We start from the raw sequence: 7,653 nt of genomic DNA on the forward strand, positions 1-7,653 counted from the left end.
AAACTCTGGACTCTGAATTGCTTTCATTTTACTCCTGCTTTTATTTACCACCGTCGTTTGCAATTTCATCTGTATTTCTCTATTCGAAGTTTCTTAATTGCAAACAGACGTGTGTGTGCGCGTCCACATGTGCCTGTGGCTCACTTTCTTCCATTTCGTGCACATGTTTCGAACCCGGTGGCAATACATCTTAGGTTTCGTCACTGTGACACCTTTGTGCTTTTTTGTTTTGTTCTTTGTCAAACTTTTTTCACCTTGTGCATACTTATGCCTTCATTTCTCCTTTTTCTCTCTTTTTCGTTTCGATCTTTTATGATTTAACCGTTAGCTGTTTTTTTTTTCACGAGCAGCAGTTGCCGTATCATCCTCCGTTGTTTTGAGTGTTCAGCGTATTTATTTTTTTTTCTGCCGTAATAGAAGGCTTAAGGGGTAGCCAAGACGTTTCATTTTTTACTTTTTATTTTTCCTCGCTAAAAGACCAAGAGAAAAGGAAAAAGGAACAAGAGAAGGAAAACCCGTCACTCCAGGTTGTTTGTTTATCTTTTCACTCGTTACTAAAAATGATGCTCTATCAGAGAAGGGGCAGGGGCGAGATGCACAGACCCGGCATTCGAACCATTGTTGGAAGTGGTAACTCTGCACCCAGTTCACTATGCGCACCGTTCCCGTTTGATAGTGTGATCCCGCCGCCACCAAGAGGCTTGTTAGAGCGCTTTCTGCGGCGACTGACCTCAACCATCTCATGGGTGGTTTCGTTTCTTCTCGTCGTTTGCTCGATTCCCTTTCTGCTTCTCATCCACGCGCTACTGGTCTACTGTGATGGATATAATCGTGAAGTTGTCGCGCGACATCGTAGAAAATGGCTACACCAAACGGTTCCACACGTAAGACCAGTGAGGGTGGCGCCGTCTCCCAACTTTCCCCTTGAGGGTTGGCATATGCGCTGCGAGGACGGCCGTCAGCGCTGGCACTACGGTCGGCTGCTCAATGTGGAGGAGGGGAATGAACTCGGGAAGGCCCAGGCTGAGGGATGTCCGTACACCCCTTATGGTGAAGCTGGAAATGCTAATGATGACTTTGAGGATACAGGCGCAACAAGGACTGGCCCACGAGGTGGTCCGGACATGCGTGCAGTGAAGGAAGAGCGATGCCGCTTTGTTGAGCGATATCAATTGGGTCTCACAGGCACGGCTCATGTAAAGCCTAGGGGATCTGTGGAAGAGGCCATGCGAGCAGGCGCTGAGTTCTTATTGCGCCTACAGCACCCATATTCCGGTCATTGGCCAAATGACTATAGCGGGCCCCTATTTCTTACCCCCGGTGTTATCTTTGTTAGGTACATTGTGGCTCGTGGCAACATACGCAATATGTTCCCACCCCATGCAGATCACCAGCACGAGGGAGACGAGCCGTGCCTCTGTGGAGAAGCAGAGCGACTAGAACTTATACGTTACATACGAAACTATATGAACGAGGACGGTGGCTTTGGTCAACATACTGAGGGACACAGCACCATGCTTGGGACTGTCCTCAATTACGTTGCACTACGACTCATGGGGGTTTCAGATGATGACAGCGACGCGGCTCGCGCTCGTCAGTGGATCCGTGGTGAAGGCGGTGCTGTTTCCATTCCCACGTGGGGTAAGGTGTGGTTATGTGTCCTTGGTCTGTACGATTGGGACGGCGTTAACCCCATTCCACCGGAGTTGTCATTGCTGCCCAACTGGATACCGTTTTCACCGAGCCGCCTGTGGTGTCACAGTCGTGTCGTTTCCATAGCCTTCTCGTACTTGTATGGTTTGCGATGGAGGCAGCCCGATAATCTACTTCTTCAATGCCTGCGGTATGAGATTTACCTTGAGCCATATGGAAACATTAAGTGGGCTAAGCATCGAAGCAACATTTGTGCCAAGGACTGCTATACACCTCTTTCTTCCGTGTACAAAGTTTTCGCCGCCGTTATGAGTTTGTATGAGAAGCGGCCCATCAAATTTCTTCGCAGGCGGGCGCTGGAGGTAGCATGGACCCATATTGCTTACGATGATGAAAGCACACATTTCATATGCCTTGGGCCGGTGAACAAGGCGTTCGACATGCTCATAACGTGGATACGTGAGGGAGAAACTAGTGGAAGGTACCTAAACCACCTTAATCGTCTCGATGATTATTTCTTCATGGGACCTGAAGGGCTTAGGATGAGTGGTTATAACGGTTCACAATTATGGGACACGTCGTTCGCTGTACAGGCCCTCTGCGCCTGCAACATGGAGTTGTTGTACCCTGAGGAGATGGCCCTTGCTCATCACTACGTAGATGTTGCGCAGGTGCAGGAGAATCCGGTGGCAGCGACACAGTTTTACCGCCATCGGACGAAAGGTGCGTGGAACTTCAGTACACGCCCGCAAGCGTGGCAGGTGTCAGATTGCACAGCCGAAGGGCTTCGTGTATTGCTGCTGCTCCGTCACAAGCCATTTCCTCACCAACGCATTTATGACGCTGTGGATCAGATTTTGTCCCTGAGGAATCGAGGCGGCGGGTGGGCTTCTTATGAGCCAACTTGCGCACCCCACTACGTAGAACTTCTCAACTGCTCGGATGTGTTCAAGGATGTCATGACTGACTACGTCTACACGGAGTGCACAAGCAGTTGTGTGCACACACTCTCACTTTTCCGAGAGCACTTTCCCGACTACCGGCGGGAGGATGTAGATAGGGCCATTCGCGATGGTGTGAAGTGCATGCTGGCGAACCAGCGGACGGATGGTTCGTATTACGGAAGTTGGGCCGTATGCTTTACATATGCTGCTTGGCTCTGCGCTAGTGCGCTTCGCATATCTGGTGAGATTTACGGCATGGAGGGACATCCGACGTGTGTGCGCCTCGTTAACTTTTTGTTGTCACACCAGAATACGGACGGCGGTTGGGGGGAGGATGTGAGCGCGTGCGCTCGTGGTGTGTGGGTTGATAATCCAAGTGGAAGTCAAGTCGTCAACACTGCGTGGGCGGTCATGGCTATCATGGCTGCCTCTGGCGAAGCGAGCTCAACCGAACTGCGCCGCCAGCTTCGTATTCTAAAGGCTGTAAGTGCAGGTATTCACTTTATTGTGTCGCGCCAGCTATCAACAGGTGACTGGGCACAAGAGCGAATTAGCGGTGTGTTTAACGGTAACAACCCGATTCACTACCCAGGATATAAAAATACCATGCCAGTGTGGGCACTGGGGGTGTACAGGCGCTGGAGTAAAACATACGGTCAACATTTTCCCCGATCGATGGATTAGCAAGGGGAACGGATGCTTGTGAGGATTGGAAGATTACGATACCTTCACAGTCACCACCAATGTAAATGTCACGGGAGAAAGTAACCGTCACGACTTTACTTGCGTGTGTCGGCGCCTACTTCCGACTTTTACACGGTGCGACGAGGACAACCTGCGTACTGTTGTCAGAAGTCCATTTGCTGCATCAACCCCCTGTCAAATGTTGAAGTGATACATGAGGGTGAGGCATCACATGGAAGCAATGTGAAACAAAGTGCAAGTGTTTAAGTAGGTGAAGGAGAATGTGTAGTAGCTTGCCAACTTCTTGTCATGCAGTTAATCATACATATAAAGTGCCAAAAAGCAGTTGGTTAAGTGGACCTAATTTTCCCTATGATTTTAACTGTCCCCCTTCCATACATTTTTTCTGTTTTAGTGATGTCACTCGATGGCACCCCGCTTCTGTTATTTGTTCTTCTTGTCTTACGTGTCTCGCGTGTGTGTGCACGTTGTGTGATAACTTTCCTTTCGCCCACCCTTCATTTGCCATTAACCCTTCCGGAGTGAAGGCACAATGTTAAGGCGAGTGGAATGCTGGAAAGCAGAAAAAAAAACAGAGAAAAGAAGGAAGAGGAGAGGGTGCGGAAAGGGAGTGTACGTGTACGTAGGAAACCGATGCGTGGATGTCCGCGTGGCACGGAAGTAGGAGCATCTTTCTTTTTTTTTTGCTACCTGGTTGCTTGTCTGCGTGTGAAAGTGAAATAGTTTGAAATGTTTCAGTGTAAGTACCCTGCTGACTAAATGTTTGCCATGGATGCAGTGAATCATTGTTATTATTATTGTTGCTGCTGCTGCTGACATTGATATTGGTAATGGTATTGTTATATATATATGTATATGTATGTATGTATATATATATATTGCAGCTATGGCAACTCTTTGCGTCCTTATTTTCTTCTTTTTGTCTGTTTGACATTAACATTTTTTGTAACAATCGTAACAGGCTAGGGGTCGCGGTGCCGGCCCTTGAGATACTTGAAAGTAGTCGTAATAAAGGAGTGGAAAAGGAATAGGAGTAACATAGCGGAAAGGAAGCGGCGTAGGATAGCTGTTTTCATTGCCATTGGCGCAAGGGAATTCAGCCCTACCTTCTACGCCTTCCTTCCTATTGTTTGACGGAATAGTTTTTTGCGTATAAGCATTGTGCGAGGTAGGGAAACAAGTGTAAGCTACTTAAGGAAGGGTATAAATATAATAGGAAGGTACCCCCGTTACCTGAAACGAAGTGGGGGAGTGTCTGTACAGGAGTGTTTCTTCGTTCATATATATTTTCATATTTATATAGGGAGGGACGAGGAAGTGCGGCGGAGGAAGTCGACACCAACGACAATAGCAAACCGCGAACAGACGCCTCAGTATACACCTTTGTTGGTTTATTTTCCTTCAGCGTTCGCATGGCCAACTTTAATAAAGTCTCTAGGGCCAATGCCGTCTTGCAGCCAACAGCCCCGGCTACGAAATACGGCAACAATGGAAAGAATATAAGGTACCATGATGTCGAGAACTTAGGCGAACCATTCAATAATTGCAGGCAGCGGGGCTATGAACGGAACCATATCGCTCCGGCTCCGCCGGTTTTGGGAAGCGAAGTGAATTACTTCGACAACTCAGCGTCTCCAATGGTAAGTTCAGATCCCGGGGCGAGGCATTGGGGCGCGCGTAACTCCTATGACTCCCAGTGGGATAATACGTACAAGAGCAGTGGGGCTAGGGCCGCAGCCACAGCTGTCTTCGAGCAAATTGCAGCTGAGGAGCGAACAAGCGACGGTACTCAGGACATGCATGGAGAAGTGGCTACAGAGAATTCAACCGAATATCAATCAGACGGATGTGCCGTGGTTGGACACTCCCGGAAGATCCTTAGCAGCACCGAAGAGTATGTATGTAGGAGGTACTCCGTCTCATCAATCCCGAGACTGGAGGCTTATGATTATTATGAGACGCGGAAAATTTCCCCCGAACGGGCCCCTCACTTCAGTGCAACAGCGGCACACTCAGATGTGAGAATGCGGAGCCCTAAACCGTCCGTTTCCAGCGGGGGGAAATCCTCGGATAGTATGTTACAGAGAAGGGGTGAGGCGAGTACATTTCCAAGGGTTGTGGCGAGGAAACTTGACCTGCATGCCACTGAGGAGTGCCAAGGATCGAGTGCTCACAAACAGCTGTCACCCATGAACGCCTTCGAAGTAGCCAACAAGGCAGAGCGTCAGTCACAAGTGGGACCAACTTGTCCACCCGTTTTAACGCCCTGTCCCTCACATAATATGCGTAGGTCTGTTGCCGATGCATCCACGATGACCGAAGGTGTTTCTCGTGAGGCTGTCACTCGCGCGGTACACGGCAACAACTTGACAACGTTGCCTAACGGTCATTATGATAATGAATATTTCAACGTTGGGAGGGGAGGGCCGAGATCATCTGCCAACGAATCTGTCGTCAGTCTTTCCACGGTCTCTAATTCCACTTTGAATCAGCGGCCAGATTCAACTGCATTTGGTGGGTATAGGAACCCAGTGGGCCAACACAATCATTACGTATCACCCAAGTTGTTCCATAACTCAGCCACGCAAACGATGGCTTCGAGTGCAAGGCCACCTCTGACACCGCGGTTTAATGAAACACGTTCCCCACCAACAGCACCACCGTATGCCGGATGGGACAACAGTCCTGGTGGCAGTATGGATAGACCGGCACTAAACGGACGGCCAGCGAATGATGCGATGAGGGTGCCAAGAGTTGGTGCAGCTCCTCAGGAAGTGTGGGCGGCAAAGTTAAGGCAATTGGATAATGCATACTTGACGAATGGTAACGGCTGGGCCATTCTTCATGAGATTCGACTGTTGCTGGAGGGGCGAAATAGTCGCTAAGAACAAACTTGAAAGGTTCCATCCATTTCATGTACATTTTTGTTTATGCACTGTATTTACTACTATCCCAATTTTTATTGCTGTGATCTTGTACCATTTGTTAATATCAGCGTGTGTTTTGTTACTTTTATTGTTATTATTAATATAATATGGGGGCGCATATAGTTGTTTACATTCCCCTCTTTTGATTTCCCTCTCCAAATATGGCCCCTCATTTTTTGCTACCGATAAACGGAGCAACATATATATGTATACACATATATATGACCATGTCTGTCAACATTTATTTACTTGTGGGTAATGCATGAACTGACGAGGTTGACGATGGCAATTCGTGATGTGCTGAGTTGGCTAGTGTATTTTTTCACAGGTATACGTTTATTTAAATGTAAATAAATAAAACATACATATACCCCTTACAGGTGAGGGGTTAATGTATAGTCACTTGGGAGTGTATGTTTTTCAGTGTACGTTTCGTTATGACAGCTCAGTTCCCACAACCCTGCCGATATTTGTGTACCAATATCTATATACGCAACGGAAAACGAAGCGAACGAATAAAAAAAGTCAAAGGTGATAGAAAGGATAGAGTTATAGTCAAAAAATAAACTTCAATCATAGGTACCATGGGCGTGGGTCGTTTGTTAGTCATTTGTACGCGGGGGAGCATAGCGTAGAGAGGAAGGGGAAAACGGAAGGTGCACGGACACTGAAAGTAAACAGCAACAACGTTGCAATGCACTAAAGCAAAGTTGTGGTGGAAAGCTATTCCTTTCTCTCTATCTGAAACGTATCTTACTGTACGATACATTTAGGGGATGATGATGAGAGAGGGGATGGCTTTGCAATAATAGCACGTATATTTTAAAAAAAGGGCTGCTGAATAGGTATAAGGTGCCACTGGGCGGTTTGTTAATGTGATAAAAAGGAGTATGTGAACGCGTGAATGTGAGGGAAGAAAATCGGAGGTATGGGGATGAACATGAGGGTGAAATGAGGTTGAGGAGGAGGGGGGAAGGCACCGAGATAAAATGAAAAGGGGTTTGTGTGAACAAATTCAGTATTGTAGTCAAACACTTTGTTCTTTCAATTTCACTATATTTCTTAGGCACCCCTCCTTCGGTTCTCAGTTGCCTCAACTCCTTCTTTATATTTGTTTTTTTTTTCAAACGCGTTGTGCGCTTTCCTTTTTTTTTGTTGTTTTATGGGTTTTTTCTTGTGCTTTCGTTATCGCCCTAAGTGACATAAGGTAGTCCTTTTTTAAAAATTTCTCCTTTGTATCATCTCAACTTTTTTTCAAAGCCAAGTTCTACCGTTGTTTTTGCCGCATTAGCAAGAAATAAAACGATTTATGTATGCTGTGTGGTCCGTGCGCGCCGTTCAATTTGTTTTATTTTAGCCTTGACAGGAATATCTCCTGGTTAATTGTACAGCTCGTCCCCTCCGACGCACCTCTCTCTCTCTCT

At 47.2% G+C, this 7,653-nt stretch overlaps 2 protein-coding genes across 2 annotated transcripts; both read left to right on the forward strand.

The window, feature by feature from the left end:
- Positions 1 to 560: 560 nt before the first annotated feature.
- TEOVI_000774800 (lanosterol synthase) lies at positions 561 to 3,281 on the forward strand (the record flags this gene model as incomplete). The annotated part of the gene is made up of 1 exon (XM_067222175.1): positions 561 to 3,281. One exon carries the CDS (start codon positions 561 to 563, stop codon positions 3,279 to 3,281), a length of 2,721 nt encoding a protein of 906 aa, XP_067078276.1.
- A 1,433-nt stretch (positions 3,282 to 4,714) lies between these two features.
- On the forward strand, positions 4,715 to 6,187 carry TEOVI_000774900 (uncharacterized protein; the record flags this gene model as incomplete). Its single annotated transcript, XM_067222176.1, has 1 exon — positions 4,715 to 6,187. The coding sequence occupies one exon, from the start codon at positions 4,715 to 4,717 to the stop codon at positions 6,185 to 6,187; it is 1,473 nt and encodes a 490-aa protein (XP_067078277.1).
- Positions 6,188 to 7,653: the final 1,466 nt, after the last annotated feature.

This window comes from Trypanosoma equiperdum, assembly GCF_001457755.1.
Source record: "Trypanosoma equiperdum strain OVI genome assembly, contig: ctg_1577, whole genome shotgun sequence".
Taxonomy (NCBI): Eukaryota; Euglenozoa; class Kinetoplastea; order Trypanosomatida; family Trypanosomatidae; genus Trypanosoma; species Trypanosoma equiperdum.